General features: G+C 37.6%; 1 protein-coding gene across 1 annotated transcript in view; it reads right to left on the minus strand.

The window, feature by feature from the left end:
- UGGT2 (UDP-glucose glycoprotein glucosyltransferase 2) overlaps nt 1-22,387 on the minus strand; it is a 163,637-nt gene that overhangs the window by 11,911 nt on the left and 129,339 nt on the right. Inside the window, exons 30-36 of the mRNA XM_065895938.1 lie at nt 18,360-18,444; nt 13,154-13,236; nt 10,634-10,732; nt 9,465-9,549; nt 6,061-6,243; nt 3,582-3,742; nt 2,850-2,964 (exon numbers count right to left, since the gene is read on the minus strand). Coding sequence (XP_065752010.1) covers nt 2,850-2,964; nt 3,582-3,742; nt 6,061-6,243; nt 9,465-9,549; nt 10,634-10,732; nt 13,154-13,236; nt 18,360-18,444 — 811 coding nt within the window. The remainder of the gene's footprint in view (nt 1-2,849; nt 2,965-3,581; nt 3,743-6,060; nt 6,244-9,464; nt 9,550-10,633; nt 10,733-13,153; nt 13,237-18,359; nt 18,445-22,387) is intronic.

Consider the following 22,387-nt stretch of genomic DNA (forward strand, 5'->3'; position numbering starts at 1 on the left):
TTTTCTTTTCTAATATACCTAGTGCTATGAATTTTCTAAGAACTGTTTTAACTGCTGTACCGTATCATTCACGTTGTATACAGAAGAGAAGCAGCCTAAGGCTAAAATACATATAAATTCATATGAAATGGTGAACGGCTTGGTTGATGGGTCAGGGGCCCAGAAAGAAGATTAAGGACGAGGGCGTGGGTCCAAGGGGCAAAGTAGAAGTGACCCTGCCTATCCCTCCCAGTGACCTTCCTGGGGAACTTGCGCTTATTATCCCCATAACTCTGGGAGGTTCTGGGTTGTATCACTAGGTTAGGGGAATCTCGGTGAAGGAATAAAGACCTGGGCCCCTCGACAAACTGTGACAACCGGGAAAGGCCATCTCAGCTCCAGAACTCCCTGTGGGGGTTGTCTGAGGCCTTGGCTGAATTTGTAGAATTCACCTAATTCGGCTTCCTTCCCTTCTCCAACAGCTGTTAGTCCTCAGAGCACTTCCTAATAAACTTCCTGCAGGCTAATTTCCACGTTAGAGTCAGTTTGTTTCCTGGATAACCCAGCCTGTAACAGGCAGCTAAGCAGTAGCTGCTGATGTAAAGAACAGTGGAGGAGGAATATAGCTCGGGTTTTTGTCTTTAATTTCAAAAAAGTTCTGGGCATTACTGGGTCTATTTCAGTAGATTTAACATATGAGTTAGGCATTCAGAGGAGAGAGAAGAGCGAGATAAAGGTTTGGGAATTCTTGGTAGAAAAGCTGGAAATTAAAGCCAGTGTATGTAAGAAGCCAATAGAGCGGGTACAGAATGAGAAGTGGGCCACGGGCAGAAACTTAAGAGGATAGCAACATTTAAATAAGAGGTAGAAAAAGAGTAGTTCTCAAATAAACTGTGCTGGGAAAGTCACGGACATCAGAGAAGAACCAGGAAGATTGGATATTATGAAAGCCAAGGGAGTTTCAAGAAAGGAGAGGTCAAAAACACCCGCATCACAAAAAAGGCAAATAAGAAGAAACAAGATGTGTTCACTGGATAAGAAGATATCACTTTGGCTTTAGTGAGAACTGATCAGTGGACTGGCGGGAATGGTAGCCAGATGCGTCCGAAGAAGGACAACCAGCCCCCAAATGTGGTGATGCAGCGCTGGGAGAGTCCCTCAGATGTTTGCTGGTCTGCTTGAAAAATGGGTCCTTTCCTTAGTTGCCCACATGCAGATAACCAGTAGGGTTCCTTATGAATAATCCACTGGGGAAATGACTAAGAATTATAAAAATGTGATATTCATAATTTAAATCTGGAATGTTATTGGGGCCTACTGAGGACTCTACGTCTGTTTTTTACTAATTGGCAATATTGCAAAGACGCTACCTTGCATTTGCACACCTACATATTTGGAGTTCTCTCAACTTTCAAGAATGATTGTTTTAAATCAGTCCTTCATCAGTGTGCTCCTGAATCAGTCATTAGTATTTTGACCTATAATATTCCATTTGCTCAATTTTTAAACAAACAGCCTCAAATTTCTACATTATCTAGACCCTCCGTCACCTCTCTTCCCTATGCCAGACTATTTTTCCCCTCTGTACTATTCCTCAAACATGTAAGGCCCACTCCCACCTTGGGACCTTTGCATTCGATATCCTCTCTGCTTGGGATTCTCACAGATACCTGCGTGCTCAGCTCTTAAGCCTCCATCTGCACGTCACCTGCGTATAGACGTATGGCCGCTCGGCTTACAACAACAAACTCTAACCCCTATTCACCATTCTGAGCTCTATCATGTTTTCGTGTTTTATTTTTTCTCTAAAGCACTTATTACCTTTAAATATTGTTCATTAATTTATTTAGTTATTTTCCCACTAGAATGAAAGCACCATGAGCTAAGGATCTCTGTTTTGTTTTCTGATGTCCCAGGGCTTAGGAGAATATCTGACACATAGCAAGTATTCAACAGGTACTTCCTGAATTAACAAACATGTAAGGTTCTAGTAAGAGCCTATATTCTTAATTTACTTATTTATTTTTGGCTGCGTTGGGTCTTCGTTGCTGCGTGCGAGCTTTCTCTAGTTGCAGAGAGCGGGGGCTACTCTTCGTTGTGGTACACGGGCTTCTCATTGCGGTGGCTTCTCTTGTTGTGGAGCACGGGCTCTATGCAAGCAGGCTTCAATAGTTGTGGCTCGCGGGCTCTAGAGCGCAGGCTCAGTAGTTGTGGTGCACGGGCTTAGTTGCTCCGTGGCATGTGGGATCTTCCTGGACCAGGGATCCGACCCTGTGTCTCCTGCATTGGCAGGCGGATTCTTAACCCCTGTGCCACCAGGGAAATCCAGAACCTATATTCTTTAGTCACTGGAAAGAGGAATAATAATAAAGAGGCTACAGGGTCTTTTTCTTCTGTTTAAATTGCTAAAATGAGGAAATGAGCAGGATACAATAATGAGGAAATAATGGGATTTGAGAAAAAAAGTATTTGTGAAGAAAAACAAAATGTAAGGCAGTAGTCAGGGAGGGCACAGGATGAAGGGAGTTTATCTTAAAAATCACAGAGAAAGAGAAATGGGAGAAAGGGAGGGAGGGAGGGAGACAGACATGTTTAAATGATGATGGACACAAGTAAGAAAAATTTAGGGTAACAAAGTGAGATAGGGCACATAGTGGAAAGAAGAGGTTTAAGCATGGAAAGGTGAAGATCAAACGCTATTCTGAAAATGTTAGGCTTGAAGTGAAAAAATATGTTAAGTCAAGATAGCTAATACAAAATTGCATAAAGGGAAGAAAGAGGCTAAAAATACAAGATTTTGACATCTATAAACAGGGAGATAGAACAGTCTGTCTATGTATTGAAAATTATTCCATGAATATTTTACTTACCTGATCTAGGTTTGAAAGGCTGTTTGGATCTTGACTGAGAGTTTGGTACTGGCCCCGGAGCCTGTCACCTGCTGCGATTCTCCTGAACTTCTTGAGATCCACCACGTATAAGGCACTGCAAGAAACGAAGACTCCTTGAGAGCCTACGTTGTGATCGTCTACACTGTTGGCACTAACGTTAGATATCCTTGGGTCTAATAATAATGAATCCTTTCATAATTTGCTCCTGATGTCTAACACTGTTTCCAAGGAGTTTGAAGTTTGATATGACGCTGTTAGGATCCACATCCTCTTAAGGTCACCTTAAGTTTTTCCAAGATCTCCTGAAACTCATGGGCCTACAAAACAGTAACAGCTTTGAAGATAACCTTCATTTTGTTATGCGACAAACCAAGGTGAAATCTTCTGTAGTAGTTAGGAACATACAGCTGAGCCATACTACTTGGGTTTAACTCCGGGCTCAGCTATGTACTAGCAGCATAAGCCTGGGCAAGGTACACAAATGCTGTATGCCTCGGTTTCCACATCTATAAAATAGAGATGACAGCAATATCTCAAAAGGTTGTCACAGAGATTTTATGAGTTAATATATGTAAAGTCTTGTAAGAGTGACTGGCATATAATAAGCACTAGATAATGGGCTGCCATTATTGTATATTTTCCAAGAAAACTGAGTGTTGTAATTCAACAAGTTATTTATTCACTCAAAGGTAAGAGTATAACTCTTCTTACCTGATATGGTATTTCCTTCTTAAAAGATGTGATGCCCAGTATCCCGTCTTCCAGAAACGATATCCATCCATTTCCGTGCGGCTATCACAGAAGGGAGTATACCCATAAGGAGCTCCACCCAGATCAAAATCTCGGAGTTCTTTTAGGTCATGTCTCACAACCTAAATAATTAGAATACTTTCTCTGATGAAGACTATAAAATAATAGAAGCCCCTGTAATATGAATCTCAAATCATCATCACCTTGTTGTAGAAAGACAGAGAACTGAGTTTTCCCCACAGTTCTGTCATGTAGCACCAGTTTACCAAATTTCTATTTTTTCCTTTTGCCCTTACAGATTAAAAGAAGCCTAAAATTTACATACCTAGTCTGTATGACAGTGGTCTTACTCATTAATAAGAATAGCTTGTTACATCATTTTTAATCAAGGTATTTTTTAATATTCTTTTCTAAATTAAAGTACACTTGATATACACCTGTAGTATATATTACAGGTGTACAATATAGTGACTCACAATTTTAAAGGTTATACTCCATTTATAGCTATTATAAAATATTGGCTATATTCCTCGTGTTGTACAGTATATCCTTGTAGCTTATTTTATTCCTCATAGTTTGTATCTCTTAATCTCCTACCCTTATATTGCCCCTCCCTCCTTCCCTCTTCCCAGTGGTAACCACCAGTTTGTTGTCTACGAGTCTGCCTCTTTTTTGTTTTATTCACTAGTTTGTTGTATTTTTTAGATGCCACGTATAAGTGATATCATACAGTGTTTGTCTTTCTCTGTCTGACTTGTTTCACTTAGCATAATGCCCTCCAAGTCCATCCATGTTGCTCCAAATGGCAACATTTTATTCTTTTTCTTTTTCTTCTTTTATTTTTTAGGCTGAGTAGTATTCCATTATACACATACACACACACCTCACATCTTCTTTATCCATTCATCTGCGGATGGACACTTGGGTTGCTTCCATATCTTGGTAACTGTAAATAATGCTGCTATGAACACTGGGGTGCGTGTATGTTTTTGAATTAGTGTTTTTGTTTCTTTCGGATATATACCCAGGACTGGAATTGCTGGGTCACATGCTAGTTCTATTTTTAGCTTTTTGAGGAGCCTCCCTACTGTCTCCCACAGCGGCTGCACCAGTTGACGCTCCCACCAACAGTGCTGGAGGGCTCCCCTTCCTCCACATCCCTGGCAACGTTTGTTATTTGTGTTCTTTTTGATGATGGCCATTCTGACAGGTGTGAGGTGATATCTCACTGTGGTTTTGATTTGTAATCAAGGTATTTTGAACAAAATATATTTTGGTAAGGAATTAAATATACAAGTACATAGCTCTTAACTTCTCAAGGTATAGAGTAATACTTCAAAATGATTTCTATGATGTATCTCCATTATTATATATTGGCAAATATTAGTTTGAATCATAAAGAAAAATCTCTTAATTATTCTCAGTGGCTTCAATGTCATAATGTTAGTATGTTTCATTTTTTAATAGACTCTAGCCTGCTGGAAAAATATTATTGTATATATTGGGGGAAAATAGGAAAAATAAATTTTATGTTAGACAGTATGTTTGGAAATGCTTACTTCATTACACTTTTGCCTATTTTCTTAGTTTTTAATTATAACGATTCATATTTATCCATTTGAAAAATAATACAAAAGTAACAGAATTTAGAATACTAGTAAATTATAAAGTAGGGTTTGAAAATATACTTTTGGTCCTAAATAAAAATACTAACTTGTGCATTTGATTTATGTAATATTTATATTTACATATTATCATTCTTAGAAATTCTGTGTATTTTTTTAAATTTTTAAGAGAAATTATGTGTATTTTAAAAATATTCTTTACCATTAGTGATTACAAAGGCATGCAAGGAGAAAAGGGGAAAAGTCATAAAAACTTCTGGATATATAAATTTTGAAAGCTGAGGATCATAATTTTTTCTGGCCAAATTCAGGACTCTTTTCTTTAAGTGGCAGAATGATGGGATTTGGTTATTGGCTAATTGCCAAAGAATGTGGCCGAAGGTGGAAGAATGAGAGGAGAGTGTGTGTAATTGCTAACTTTTCCAGCAAGAAGAAATAGTTCACTTGAAACAAATTTCAGCTCATATCCATAGGAACTCACATAGCTACTTTTATTATGACTAATATAAGTATTTCTTTTATTTTTAATTACCAAACCCCCCCCCCCCCAAAACAAAAAACTACTACTTCAGAGGAAGAAACTGCCTCGTCCTAAGGAATAAATGGTACTTCTGGCAACACCTTTGATTTTCCCCTGGAATGCTGACTTTTTTTTAAAAAAAAGATACTTTGCTTATATGTCAAAATTATGTCTTATGTTTACATAGCGTGGCAACAAAGACAGTAATAAGAAGCAACAACATAAATTGCATCCCTATACTCAGAAGTGTAAAAAAGTCTTAAGTACTCTTAAAAACAATAGTTAATCTTATTACCTGGTCAGCATCAACAAAAATGATTTTGTCCACCGCAAGAGGAAAAAGGACATCAAGGAAAAGAATCTTATAACCCCAAATAATCCTTTGTTTTTCCGTCTGTTGATGAAGCCACCGGGGCCACCTGTACTGGACTAGTTCATATTGGAATCCATACTCCTCAGCCATGTGAGGGATCACCTCCTAAAACACACACACAAATCAAAGACTATGTTCAAGGAACAGAAAGCAGTTTTTGTTTTGGAGAAAAAATTAACATTTTAAAGGTTAGAGTTTACAAGTTGTTACAAGTGAATCGGTAAAATGTCTGAACGGTACTTTTACAACTTACACCTATTAATCAGAAATATGACAATGCTGACAAACATAAAGAAGTAAGTATACATAAAACTTTATAGTTTAAAGGCATTAAAAATAGGTACACTAGCAGGCTTATTAAATAAGATAATTGTTCCTCTACTTTTACTACTAATGTTTGACCTGAGAAAACTTGATGATAGAAAGGAAAGCCTCTGGATCGTGGAACACCTGTGCATCAAACACTTTATGCACATGTCAACATGCTGGTTGGTCAGAGAGATAGGAAGATGAAAAGGGTGTACAAAACCCACAAAATTAGTAGTAAATTGATAAACTATATTCTCCATATGAGTTTCATGTTTGAGATTTATGACTATTTAATTCAAGGATTAAAAATACAAGGTAGTTATTGTGGCATGAATATTTGATTCAGTGTCTTATAGGCTTAGAGTATCTTATTCTGTTTAAAACAGAGCAGCTAATTAAATATGTACACTGTTAGCTAAGTTTGGCTCAAGAGCCCAAATATTGAGAGGGATGATGGTAAAGGAGTGGGTAAAGACGGGTCAGCAAATGTAGAATTTGCATTCATCTCCTCAATTCTCACTTGTAGCTAGTTGCTGGTTATATGCTTAGTTTAATTTTCTCCCTGCTCTTGTAAGAACGATGTAGATTTAAAGTATGTTCCTTACTGTAAGCATTGGTTTTATCTGTGAGTGGCAAAACGTTGAAATTATGGCTAGAACGGTTACTGGGAGTCACTGCTTTCATTTCAAACTTAAAAAAAAAAAAACTAGGATAAATTAGAAAAACTTTTTTTTAATTCAACGAATATGTATTAAAATATGTTCACCGAGAATGCACTATGTGCCAGGCACTATGCTAGGCCCTAGGGATCCAGTAATGAAACAAAACAGACAGAAATCATGGCTCTCGTGAGGCTTACATTTTAGATAAAATAAGTGAAATTAGTAAGGTATCTATAGAAGATAGTGCTATGGAGAAAAATAAAAGGGGAAGGGAAATACAATGAAAGATCAGAAGGGACTGTCATTTTACACAGTGTAGTCAGGAAAGGGTTATTCCCAAAGTAGGTATAATTCAGCGAAGATCTGAAGGAAGAAAGGAGGTATGCTTTTAAAATTGAAGGGAAAAGATCTAGGGTACTAGCAATTTCTGTTTCCGTGTCTGGCTGCTGGTTACACAGGTGTTTTAAATTTGTAAAACTTCATCAAAGTTGCACATTTACCGTTTGTACACATTATATTTCCCTGAAAAAAATATAAAAGGTAAAAATTTCGAGCAAAAAGAACAAATTACAAAAAGAAGGAAAATGTTATTTCAGATATGGTATCACCTTTGGCCACGCAGCAGAACAAGGCTTTTTTCCACACATAGCACTGCGTTTCTAGTGAATGATATAACTTCCTGTTAAGAGAATCTTCACATTGTATCGTCTCAGTGTATGCAGAGTTAAATCCCCCGATGCAGTGTTGCATCACATGTTAAAAGTTTAGTAACACACTAGTAAGACTTCTTGTCTATATTTATGGGTTCTTTTTCGGTTTACAAGTACGTACAGGAGGCGGCACTCTTGGTGGTGGTGGGGAGGGTAGAGGAGCTGTTTCATAAGTGTTAAGCACCTGGGCTTTGAGGTCGGAACACTTGGGCTCAAATCTCAGCTACTAATTAGCTATTTGATCTAAGGCCTGTGCCATAAAGGACAAATCCTGCTCAAAGAATGGTTGGGACCTTTGCCCTTCGCTCCTGGGAAGTAAATGCTAACCTTGGAATATCCTGCCTGATGAGAACGTCTGTGTTTACCTGGGGACCTAGGGCCACACCAGATAGTCTGTGCTAACAATGTGATTTATGATGGAGACCTTGGGCCACAAGATATCAGCTCAAGCTCTGGAGGGGCTAGATGCTAAGGTCAGTCATGGTGGCCGTCAGGTGGGTCTATGTACCCAACTCCCAATAAAAACTCTGGACAGCAGGTCTGAGTGGGCTTCCCTAATTGGCAACACTCCATGTGTACCGTCACAGTTTTGCTGGGAGGTATGAGCTCTGTCCACATGACTCCACGGGGAAAGGACAACTGGAAGCTCGGTCTGGTGTCCCCTGGATTCTGCCCTATGCATCTCTTTGCTTTGCTGATTTTAATCTGTATCCTTTTGCTGTAATCAACTGTAATTGTGAGTATCATTGCTTTTCTGAGTTCTGTGTGTCCTTCTAGTGGGTTTCTAAACTTAAGAGTGGTCCTGGATACTTCCCAACTGTGCAGGCCAGTTACGTAACTTCTGAGTCGTGGTTTTCTGGGAACAGGACTTTATGAAGAGCAACTGAATAATGTAGGTAAAGTACTTAGCAATGTGCCTGGCAACACCAAGGAATAAAAGCATGGTTGCCTGTTTGTATTTCTGCTTTCACAGCTGGTTTTGGTCTAGAAAGAAAATTTCTCTGAACTGCTGTTGAATGAGACCCTAACTTGCCTGGAATCTGATTAATAGGAAAAAACGGGGTACACTCTGTGGCAAGAGTGCAGGGCTGAGTAAAGGGTAACAGATGTTGGCCGTCGAAAAACTTCTAAATACAAATTGCTGGAGACACTACCTATAGTGCCCACATTACCACGCCAACCGATGCACCGCATGTGATACCAGAGCCCCACTCTTCTTGGTCCTATCAAACTATTCTCTGTGGTGCAGTTTTCATATTTTCTACTGTTCCTGCCTTTCTTTGTCAAAATATGACAGAATCTAATTCTTTTAATTAACAATCTGTACATATTTTTCATTGCCAACTTTTATTTACTTATTGTTATGAAAACCCACTAATCCTGATTTTGAGTTTACTTAAACATAAACCATCTCCTGCTGTGTTTTTAATCACTTCTTTAAATAAAAGCTGCATAGAATTTTTCTTAAACTAGATTAAAAAATACTGATTATCAAGGTTTTAAATTGATTACATATAGTAATTTGAGTAAATATACATTTCAAGAGACTCATTCTGAAAAGAGAAATGTTATGTGAACTTACAATGATATCAGGAATATACTTCTGAAATATTAACTACTCTATTAAAAAAATTAATGTACTTACTTTAAATGTTGGTGAGAGATAATTTTTAAGAAACCAGAACTTCACTGGTGTTTTGGTGTTCCGTAAAACAGAAAGCATCATAATTCTGCATAAAACAACAATAAACTCAATAAATTAACATTAATAGGGGTTCATCCTACTTCTCTTAAGGCTTTTAAATATTTAAAGATATTAGTTGGTAGTTTTCACTATGAATTATGGAGAAATAGTGACGTATCTTCAAATATTATGGCTGCTCAGCAAGTATGTAACGTATAAGAATATATGTATATATACACATATATTGTATATACGTAAGTATGTGTGTATATATATACCTGGTATAGACTAAATTGATTGCTTTTTGTTTGGTCCAGCTGACAAGAGAAAGAAGCTAGTCTGAAACAGTCTTGTTTAGTTAAACTAGCGTCTAATCTTGGCTCTGTTATTGTGTCACTAATAGCAGGTGTGTAAACCTTGAAGGGCTGAACAACATGTCGTGTTTTGATAAAGTCACTGGACAGGCCACTTGTTTTGCTATCCTAGACCTCTGATTGGAGAAGATACAGATGTATCTAAAGTACATCTTAAAATATCAACACATATTCAAACATTTTTGAGGCGTTCTCTGTGACCCTTCTATAGAAGCAGTTAAAAAGTAGCCCTTTGTGGTTCATAAACATTGCTCTCCTCCTCTCGGACTCCTCCCCCTTTTTATAAAACATGGTATTTCTTCACCAGGAAAGGAAAATTCACTATATATTCTTTTTTTTCCTCACACATCTTACTACAAAATATGTCCATTTTCTAACCTTAAAAAATAACAATATTTCAAATCAAACACATGGAATTTCACTGTATTTAGAAAATATACTTCCCTCATAATTTTAGGTAAAAAAAAATAAAAAAGGCAAGGTGCAAAAGCACTATGTACTTTGTTACTATTTGGGAAAAGGGAGTTAAAAAAAGCAAAAATACATATTTGGGCTTGTCTATACATATATTTGGCAGGCTATGAAAATAATAACATTGGTTTCCTGTGGGAAAGGGAACTGGGTATCAAGGAAACAGAGGTGGGAGATTTTTCTTTTTCCACTGTAATTTCTTTTATTTTTTTAAACTTTAAAAATTCTTTCTGGACCATGTAAATGTATTACTTTTCAAAACATCAAATAAAAAAATATACCTACCTTAAAAAGCGTTCATATAAATGGCCAGAAGCAACTGAAAAAATGTTTAGAACGTCTGTTTCCTTATTGTCTTCTTTTTTATGCAGGCTCCTTGTGAAACTTTGAATGAAAAAGAAGTGACTGTCATTTTCTTAATACACATCTGCAAACTTTACAGACCTAAATAAAATATTAAATTTGATAAGAAAAATAGGAAGGCTTTTCAAACTGAATGGTTATTATACTGTAAACAAGTACTTATCCTAAAAATTATGAATTATTTAAACATGTGACAGTGTAACTTGAAGTTTTATGATTTTTTAAAATTGGACAACATAGAATGCTATTCTATTTTCTCTAGGTTAATGAGATAATACCTTTGAATCTTTGTGAGTTACAAAAGTTGTTTTAAGAGCAGAGGATGAACTGTGGCATTCTACGGCCATATGCAACATACTGAGGCTTTAGGAAGGCCAATCGTGAACGAAGAAACAGAACGTGCAAGTGTTAACAGTGGCACACCAGAGCTTCCGTCTGTGCTAACAGGGGAGGCCCCTGAGTGCTGTGGCTGTGCCTTCCCAGGACAAGATGCTATAAGAGGCGCCCGCAGCTTAGAGCTCCTCTGGCCAGGGACAGCCTCCCCACAGGCTGCGGGGACCTCTGTGCCTTGGGCGTGTCTCCAGGAGGGGTAAGACAGCACTGGGGAGCCACGTCCGTTCACGATGCGGTTTACATCGCCACAGCTTCATCTGGGCCCAGCTGTCACTGTCACCCCTTTCTGGACCCAGACCAGCCTTTGATATGCCCCACCTCATATATAAAAGTGACTGAATGTTATTTGGGGTATTCATAGTGTATCGTTTCTTCTTTTTCCTATTGAAAATTTTTATTTTATTAGAAATCTCATTTTTATACGCACAGATATTTTAAATGACTGATTTTAGAAAACGAAACAATTCACAATTGACATGGAATATATTTTGCCAAATAAGAATTGTCATAGCAGATGTATTCTTGCAATGTTTTCTCATTGTAATCCCCCAAATAAGAAAAATACACAGTTGATTCAGGAAGGAAAAAAAAAAAAATCACTTGAAGTTAGGATTAAAACTAAGATAAAAAAGTGAAAACACTGTAACATACGCTTATGCATCTGGAGGAGTTACCATCCCCCAAACTTACCTTCTCTCTAACAAAGCAGCATTTTGTTTTGGTATCCTCGCTGTGTAGTAAGTGGCTAAGCCATAGTCTAACAGTTATCTTTACTCCTTCTTGTCTCTACCTTTGGTTTTAATGGAAGCTCATGAACAGATACTCTTGCCCAGATCCTGTTACATTATCCCGTCAAACGAACCTGCTCTGAAGTCCTCTCAAAGTAGTGAGTTCGAGCCTTTCTTGGTCAGTAACCAGTTCAATGCACATACTGGGACAGTAACACAATTCTTCCTATCAAACAAGGAGTCAGCTATAGAAAAGGAGGCCTAAACTGGGCAAAATCCAAAATGACGGGAGTGTTTCCGCTTAGGTTGCCGAAGCTATTTGGCCTGAAGTTTCTATTTCTTATCTTTGATAAAAATGATCAATAGTTCTCTATCATAATTCAAATTAAATTCAAATCTCTAAAATGGACTTTCAGAGTTGTCTACAGTGTGGATCTACAGCAGCCCACGTCTGTGTTTGCCCACCTAACGCCCTTTACATTTCTAGCCACAGTAACTTGGTATTGTGGGCAGGTCGGGGGTGAGTAGCTATTCCTCCTCTAATTTCATTCTATGAGGTTTAGGCAGGATGGGCCTTCTTGCTGGCTCTAGAGGTAGCCACACGACCCAAGCTTAGTCAGTAAGTCACAGGGATCAGTTCAGTCTGGTATACAAGGCAACAGCTGGGCCAATGAGTCAGACTTGGAACTTGTGCTGGTAACTATCTGGAAAGAGGCAATTTCTTCCCATGGGAGATAGATGGCAAGCTCTTTCTTGTAAAAGTTTGTCTGAAAATGAAGGAAGCACAGATAATAGAACTAGGCGTTGGAGAAAGAGTTTCTGGACTACATCACCTGAATGCCCAAAGTCAGTTCTACTCCTGGACTCTTTAGATATGTGAGCCAAAATATTCCTTTTCTGATTAACTAATATGGGTCCCAACCTAACTTAAAGATTCCCCCTTATATTCAACATCCCAGCTAACCTGGGCTACTTCCTGTTCCCTGAGAAACACACGCAATCTTTTTGACTTCACGTAACCAGGTTCCTTCACTCTGTCTCCTGTCCATCCTTTAGAACGTATCTTAGCCACACACTCCTCCAGAGTCTTTTCTGAGGTTCCTCCTAACTGGATATAGACCTTCCCTTCCCTGGTTTGAACAGCCCTTTATGTTCAGTTGTCTTATAGCTCCAGTTTCCTGTCTTACGTCAGTAACATTTATGTATTTGTCTTATCCTTTCTAGAGAAGACCTGTGCTTGACTTAAATATTTACCATCTGCAGGGCTTCCACAAACTAGACTCCTGATGGGTCTATAGTTAAAATATTCATTAGTAATCACCTTTTAATGGAATCCCACAGTCCTGTTTTTTCATCTTTATCAGAAAGGATATCTTCCTGAATTCTGTCTGGCTTTTTTTGTACCTAGATAGCATGATAAAGAAAAACTTTAGAATTTTGTAGATTCAAATATTATGCTGCATGGTTAGAAATATATAGACAAGGTGACCCTTGTAAATCTAAGATAGTTGTAGTAAGTGAAGCCAAGAAAGATCTTAGTATATTATAGACACAATCTGATTTCAACTATCAGTCCAGCCTCTTGTTTTTAGTGGCTGCCTCCATACAGCTAAATAACGTGTTTATACTTGTATTTACTGAATTGTCAACCGTGGATGTTATCTACTGTATATCTGATTCATAGAGTTTAGGCATTATTCATTCTTTGTAACAAAAGATGAACAGCTTCCTTATATCACCCTTCCCTTCTCCTCTGTCTGGAGGTTTTGATAATACTATGTCATTAGTTCTTCTACTGAGTACTTTTGTAACTTTAAATAATGCTTAAATCTGTATTTTTTTATTCCAACAAATTCAAGTTTCTCTTGCATGGCCTGTTATAAGGACACTAATATCTCTACCTTTTCCCTCTGCCTCCCAACTTACATTAGCTAAAACTTTACTTTAGCATTGTAAGTATGGATATTTACATTTAGCTTGGTAAACCTAACTGTATCTTTTGCACTACGCCATGTTTATTCTGCAACTTGAAAATCAGTGAAAAGTGCTTATTGTCACACTGTAAATACAACGCACTGAAGAGCTGAAAGGCTACTACAGTTACGTTTCCTCCACAGTTATGATGATGTGACCACCACGCCCTCCTAGGACCCTCCTCCTGCTTCCCATGGATTCTGTTTTCTCACATTTCACCAATACAGAAGTGTATTTTTCTTGGAATTTTATTGTATTTATTTTTTCTTGTGGTGAGATATACTTCTTCTTTACCATATACCTAATATTTTCCAGTTTATTATTCTTGTTACTTAACTGTCTGGAATTCCTGTCCTCTTGAAGACATTTTTCTTGGGGCTTAACAATTAACTGCGTCTTTCGAGCTTTCTTTGCATTGGTTTTCACACTGATTTCACCATTTCTTACAATACCTATTTTCCTCTTTCTTCTGCTTCATCTTCATCGTGCTGGCAAACACCTTCAAGAAGGGGTGTGAAAGATAATTTTTCTAAATCTTCACCCTTCAGAGAATATTTGCCCGAAGAATCCTAGATTCATAGTAATTTTCCTCAAAACACTGAAATCTTTGTTTTGTTGTCTTGAAAATGAAACATCTGATGCTAGTGTGTCGTTCTATTGCAGTGACCTGCCTCTTCTCCTTGGTAGTTTTTAGGATCTCATGTGGGCCATTTTTCACTCATTTGTGGACCCCTTGACATGGATGCGTTTATATTTCTCTATCTGTGGCATACTTTCCTTCCTCCGTTTTCTGTTCTTCCTTCCTGGAATTCCTATTAGTGGCTACTGGAGTTCATGGGCTGAACCTTTATCTTGCTTATCTTTTCTCCTCCCTTTTTCCTGTCTTTTTGTATAATTTTGAGAGATGGAAGGTGAGCAGATAAAACTGTTACTAAAAAACAACCGAAGCACCTAGGCAAGGTCAGGCTGTAGAACGTTTGCTTCAGGTAAGGCATGATTATCACCCTCAAAGATTTGGTGGCTTTGGTGAAAGAGTCAGACCTCCTCTATACCAGGGACCAACAGGTAAAATTAGAGCCAATACAGAGAGTGAAAAAAAAACCAGCTCAAGAAAAAGAAAATAATTTTTCCATGATCAAAATTCCTCAAAGATAAGACATCCCCAGTCTCCCAGCAGAAATAATATTTTTCTCTCCTGTTTGTAGGGCTAGGATAAAACTAGCTGGAATGCTGGTCCTAAAAGGCTGGGGATGAGTTAGTAACTTAAGCAGCTGGTCTGAGTTTGTGGGGTTTTTCATCTGGAAGGACACAGTATAAGTTTCTCTTCCTGAGAAAGGAAGCCAAAGCCAGTAGAGGAAAAACAGTATCAAAGATGAGTATAAACATGTACAACTGATCACAGGAAAAAGAGCAGAGGTGATAAGAAACAGGTTATGATGTGGGATGCAAGGTCAATTTTGATGATTTGGTGGTTTAGAATCTCTGCGGTATGTAAGGCTTGAGTTCTGGTAGCCTACCATTATTAGATCACAGAGATTCTGGCAAAATGGGTGTTTTCTAGTTACCTCTGCATATTAATTTCTACTGCACTGTAGATGGGGAACATACTCTGTATGAGTTCATTCTTCTGAAATTTGTTGAAACTTGCTTTTCAACTAAACGTAAAGCTAATTTTTATTAATGTCTGTGTCTGAAAGATTGTTCATTTGGTGTTATTGGCTATTGTGTTCTATATACATCTATTAGGTCAAGATTTATAATCACACTGCTCAAATCTCCATCTCTAATGAGTTTTTGGTCTGCCTGTTATATCAAGTACTGAGAGACGTATGTTAAAAATATCCCAGTATTATAGAGAATTGCCAGTTTCTCTTGGTAATTCTATTTCTGCCTTATATACACATATAGAGTAACCTTCTTTACCTTTAATAATGTTGTTTTAATATCTCTGATATTAGTATAGCCATACAAGCTTTGTTTAGGTTAGTATTGGCCTAGTATACTTTCGCCACACTTTTATTTTCATCTTTACCCTGAAACTGTATTGTTATATATTAGATGTTCCTTCTTGCAAACACAGAGTGGGATTTAAAAAAAAATCCTGTCTGACAATCTTAGTCTTTGGACTGGACCATGTAGTCCATTTACATTTAATGTAATTGGGTTAAATTCTTACTTACTATTTTGTGCTTCTTCAATGGCGCATGTATTCTGCTTTATTTCTTGTTTCTTAGTCCATTTATATTAATTTGCTTCATTCCATTTTCCTCTTCACTATGACATTATGCCTTGTTTCTATTCTTTTACTGGTTATCTTAGAAATGTAAAGCGTTCAGATTTGCCCTTAAGTCTAAAAGTAATCATAATCCTTGTCCTGGTCAATATAAGAACCTTATATGTTATTATACACACCCTTATTTATATAATGCCTTAAATGCTATTGTTATTTTTTAATTGATTTTTAAGATCCTAAGACATAACTGTTGTTTTTTATATTCACTGTTCACAGATTCATCCGCAGAGTTGCCATTTTCCTTTCTCTTCATTCTTTTTTCAAACTCAGATCTTCCATCTGAGATAATTCTTTTTCTGCCTGAAGTATACCATTTAGAATTTCCTTTAGTGTGAGCATGCTGGTGGCAAATCCAGTTTTTTATTTGTCTGAAAATACCTTACGTTTTTTCTTGAAAAATACTTTTCAGGGTGAATTATACGAGGTTGACATTCCTTTTTTCTGTCAGTGTTTTTAGATATCATTCGTTATCTTCTGGCTTCCATTATTACTGCTGAGAAACCAACTGTCAGGCTAACTATAGTTCTTTGAAGGTAATTTTCCTTTTTTCTTCTGGTTACTCTCAAGATTTCTCTTTGTCTTTTGTTTTCTGCAGTTTTATTAACAAGAGTCTAGGTGTAGATTTCCTTTTCATTATCTTGCTTGGGAATCACTCGACTTCCTGAATATGCAAATTAGTACCTTTCATCACTCATGAAAATTCTCAGCTATTATTGCTTCAAATAGTACCTGTACCTCATTCTGTCTTTCCTCACCTTCTGGAACTCCATTTAAATGGATTTTATTTTTAAACACTCATAAAGTACTTCATAAAGCTAAATTATCTTATCCTTATAGTAGACCTATAAGGAGGGTTTCATCATTAACTCCTATTATGGATAAGGAAAATGAGATAGAAAGAGGTTAAGTAATCTGTCCAAGGTCACACAGCTAGTGAGTGGCAGAGCCATGTTTAAATGCAATCCTGGTATCTTAGATTTCTCACTCTATTCTCTATGCCTTTTATATACTCTCTGCTGTAGTTTCCTCTTTTATAAGGTCAGTTGAATTTGGGATATGTCTTTTGGTCTATCTTCCAACTCACTAGTTCTCTCCTGAGGCCTTGTTAAAGCCACCCACTGAATTCTTTGGTCATTGTATTGTTCAGTTTTAGAAGTTTTACTTTAAAAAAATATCAGATATGCACTTTTTATAGTTTTTTATTCCCTGCAATTGTTTTCAAGCCTATCTTTTATTTCTTTAAACACTTTAGGCATAGTTGTTTCAGTGTCTGTGTCAATAATTCTAACATATGGAGTGTTTTTGCATCTGCTCTCTGTCATCTGCCGTTTCTGTTGGTTTTCTTTGTTTATTTGGATATAGTAGTCTTATTCCAGAGATATCTGGATGTTTCTGTCAGATGCCTGTAAAACCTTATTAATCTGGAGCCATTTTAGTGCAAATTCAAGGCTCAGGGTTCCTTTGATTTCTTAGGTGATACCAATTTGAGCTAAAAGACTGCGTGGTATACTTTACTATGGTTCATCCTTACCCCGAAGCTATAGCCAGCTTATTGCAGAGAGGGTCTTCTAATAGATTACCCACTTTATGTGGGTCTAGGGTTTTAATTTCTGTCCCCATCACCTCGCAAATTAAATCAAAATGATAGTTCAAGTGTACCAGGATGAACAAATGTTTCAGGGCAACAACAGCTTTCCTGGGATAAGAGCAGCTTCGGTGCTTGCTTACTTCACTAGGCTCTCATTTTCCCTTTAATTTTGGTTTTGTATTTCCTTATTATCATTATTGTCAGCTCCTCAGTGCTTTTAAAATTTTTTAGAAACATTTCGCCCAGCATTTTTACTGATTTTAAGTAGGTGAGTTTGTCCAAAAGAACTAAACCTGCCATCATTAAAAACTTTTCTGGTTTTTGAAACATCACTTTTTTTTTTTCCTGTTGAAAGGGGTAACTTTTCAACCTGTATTCCGGATCTCATCTCTGAAGCCTAATTTATAACATAATTTGGTTACAAATATAGTAGATACAGTAGACACATCATAACTTAAAAAAAAAAATCGTTTCTTCTCTTCTATCTTCAAGCTCTCTGCTTTCCCTTCATGATTTAATCCTCTTCTTCCTTTCACTGCCAGAGTTCCAATATGAGATTTTAGGTACTAAAACTGTGAAATCAGTAGTAAAATAAAAATTAATTAATTAAGGACACAAAAAGAATTCTTAATACTAAGAACAAAGCCTGTAAAGAGCTTTGGCCTCACACACTTGTACTTCCAGTATTTTGCTTTTGAAGCTGTTTAGCACAACAATGACTTCTCCTAGGTCTGGTTGAGAGTCAGTTTCTTCATGCCTAGAAGCAGAAAAAACATGTAAATATAATCAATTTAAGAAAAGACATACAATTATGATGGTACAAATAACAGAAAAAATTCATTTTGCAATAGACATAAGTATAATATCATTTGTGTATATGTCATATCTGCTGTTTCTATAGTCAATTAAAATATGCTGCAGGGCTTCCCTGGTGGCGCAGTGGTTGAGAGTCCGTCTGCCGATGCAGGGGACACGGGTTCGTGCCCCGGTCCGGGAGGATCCCACATGCTGTGGAGCGGCTGGGCCCGTGAGCCATGGCCGCTGAGCCTGCGCGTCCGGAGCCTGTGCTCCGCAACGGGAGAGGCCACAACAGTGAGAGGCCCGCGTACCGCAAAAAAAAAAGATACGCTGCAATACACTACAATTTTCAAAATTATCCAATTTTAACTTAATACAAATTAAGATCGTACAAAAATAACTCACTAAATTTGATATCACCTAGTCACTCAGAAAGCGCAGATTATAGCTTATCTTTATTCCTGTATACTAAAATTATCACAAAAGTCAGATCTTTCATATATTGTAATGATAATTAAAATATGAAACATTTTCTAGACTTTAAAATAAGTTGTTTATACAGCATAATCAAAGGAAATCTACACCATACAACTACTTTTCATTATTTACTAGCCATTTTCAAATGCCAAAATTTGAAGTATATCATTAAACTTGTAAGACTGAAAATGTGTCTGTCATGTCCATCTGCACCACTTGGATCTATTTTATATTACACATTATGTAGTTCATAGTCTAATTTTCAACACTGCATAAATAAATCAAACATGACAGCTTTGCTCAAAAATTTTTTGATACTATTTTCACTATGAACTGAAAAATGCTACTGTAAAAAGCATTTACCATAAAACTGAATTTTTTCAAAGAGGGAAAGCAATCAGATGTCAAATTAGTAGAGACTTTGCATTCAGTCAGACATAACATACGCTTGAAATTTTTTCTAAAATAAAAACCTGGGGATTCTAGGGCTATGCCGACTCACACGTCTCTGACTCTCACTCGCAGTGCCTCAGATGAGGTGCCTGACCCGCGGCACGAGGCACAGCCCCTGCCAACATTTACCACTAGAAAAAAGAAAGTATTCCAACTTATGTAGTAGAAACGTCAAATCTCTTAAAAACTTGCAAGAGCTTCCAGTCCCAAATGTTGCTCAAGGACATCAGCAACTTCAGCTGTCGGATCCACCATCCACTGAGACCAGAACAGAGGCGGCCCAACACTGCAGTTAGGCCCGTACAAGATCTAAAGCAACTTCCTCCATCCCACATGGTAGAGGGGGTAGTGATGACGATTCTTGTTCTACTTCGGGCACTATTTTAAGCACTTTATAGATATTAACTCATGTAATCCACACACCCATCCTCTGAGGAAGGTACAATAATTATCCTAGATCCAGACTAAGCCCTAGTAGTCTGGCTCTTCACGACTGCACTGTTACACCTGTGTAAGTAACACTAAGCAACTAAAACCCACTGGATACATGAAGACAGTCAGCCGCTGAAATGAAGGGAACGAGCCAGGAAGTCAGAGGACAAGGGCTTCACTGACAAGGAGTTAATACAGGGGAAAAAAGGAGCACTCAAATCATTTATATTCTCAATAAGAGACGTGAGAGAATATTTCTCAGTAAAAGCCATTGACTTCAAAATGAAAGGATTCATCACACATCAGGAAGTATTACTTTACAAAAAAGGACGCATACATATTTGTCCTGGAATTCCAACTATAAATATCATTTAATTTTTTGTAAAGGAAAAGTTAATCACACGGCCTCTCATTTCGAATCCAAAACACTGGATGGTAGAATAAGATGAAGAAGTCTTGTTTCAAGCATTCTGAGGAGAATTATAATCAGTACTATTATCAGGACTTAGAAGATAAGCCAAAGAAAGGCAAAAACGTTTTCAGGCCTTTAAAATCAAGAGTATACCCCTAAGGTTTCTACAGAAAATATCTGTAGAAATCTGGTGCATATCGTGATATGGCAGGCGATACCCGTTCCACCTTTTAGCATATACTGCAGAGCTTAGAAAGCTAAAAACTCTTTTTTGTTTGTAGATTCTTTTACAGCTATGGTTCTGGTTAATAATTAGATTCTACTAAACAGATACATGTGCATGTGATTTGGAATTTACAAGTGAGGGAGGGTCAGTGCAGTGATGCCTGTTTTCTTTGGGCAAGCGACGTCATGGAGACCTAGAGGTTGTCTATGCCAGGGTTCCAGTGTGCAAACTCAGCTCTCTGGGGACTGACAGGGAGTTGACGGGTTAGTGGAGCAGCTTCATGCTTTCTCACTCTTCTGATCATGGGAGAGGTAGCAGTTCTTTCTGGCTGGTGAGTTCCTGGGCTGGTCCTGGGAGCCAGCTCTCCTGGAGAGCTAGCTCCTCCAATCCTTCCTAGTCCAATCAAGAATCCATTTCCCTGTGTTAACTCCGTCTCTGATATGGAAAGTCAGCCACCCAAACCAAAAATGAATGTGAAAGATGAAAGAAACATATAAAACCTATGATCAATAGTGAATCTGGTCAAGCTTATATTTAACTAACGGCAATGTGATGGTAAAGAACTAAACGTTTGGGGGGTGGGGTACTAAAAAGATACTAAAACGCTTCAACTGAGGCACTTGAAAGGAGGAAAGGAGTGAGATGAAGGCTGAAGAGCGTCTCTGGAGAGAGCTGTTGCCAGGCTGTGAGTGTGCACCTCTACACGCCCCCTGGGGAAGTGTGGGGAGCACTATCTTCTAATCCTAAACTCAGTAAGGCAGATGCTTTAAGGGGAAAGCACTTTGCAATGTACTTTCCTGAAGTTGTGAGACACAGAGGACTGCATTTGGCTCTTGTCTGGGAAAGTTAAAATGGACCATGGACTGATATTTGAGGACTGACTTATTACCACTCTTACTGCCTTTGAGACCAGCCTGCACTCCTAGAGTTTGCTAGGCAAGTGATGTGTAAGTACTTCTCATGGGTCAGAAGTAGCCAAGTAGGAGAGATTTGGTTTTGCTATCATGGGGTAGTCACGCATCCTGCCAAAACAGCAACCTGGAGATATGAGGAGACCTCAGCAGAAATACGCTGTTGGTATAGCCCAGGATGCCCAGAGACCGAGGAAGATGCTAGAGAAGTCACCTGGAATAGAGATGCACCAACTGGGACCAGGGAATCAAACGAGAGTGAGGTGCAGCAATTAGAGACCTTCTAAGAGCTCACAGAAGGGCTTCACAAAGAGTGAGCTATAACCACCGCCAGGGCCAGTGGGCAGAGCTCTGAAACCTCTCTTGCCTTCTATATAAAGCACAGGAGAAGCTGATCAGTTTCAAAGGTGTAAAATAACTACGAATTAGGTAATCTGTTTTCCTGAAGATTTCAAGTGAAAAAGACTAGCAAAATAATTTAGCATGTTGAAGGCATATATAAAAATATATATGTATATGTAAAGCATCTGCTACTCTGTGTAATGAGGAAAATCTGAGAAGCATTTGTCTGATTTTAGTAGCGCTACAAAAATTTTCTAGGAGAGAATAATTTTATTGAGTATTTTTGAATTCAAGGTAAATAATAGTCAACACAGAGTATGGGTAGATGATTTGCAGTTAAAGATTATAAAAACATGGATAGACATAAAAAGTACATGTGTGAGGATTATGCCTAATAAACAAAAAGGCAAATTTAAAAATATCAAATTATATAGTCATGGTTTTAAAATCTGAACTTAGACACTCATGTCAGTGTTACTTTAGCTTAGCTTTTCAGCATATTTCAAGAATACTTTGCTTAAATATAAATGTAATATCAATTAGAACTAAATCATAAATTGGGATAAACAGAATTTCCATTTTTGTCATATTTCAAATTGACCTGTTTTTCATTACTGAAACTTTAATTTCAAAAAAATCAAAGAGTAGC

The sequence above is a fragment of the Phocoena phocoena genome, chromosome 18 (assembly GCF_963924675.1).
Source record: "Phocoena phocoena chromosome 18, mPhoPho1.1, whole genome shotgun sequence".
NCBI classification, from domain to species: Eukaryota; Metazoa; Chordata; class Mammalia; order Artiodactyla; family Phocoenidae; genus Phocoena; species Phocoena phocoena.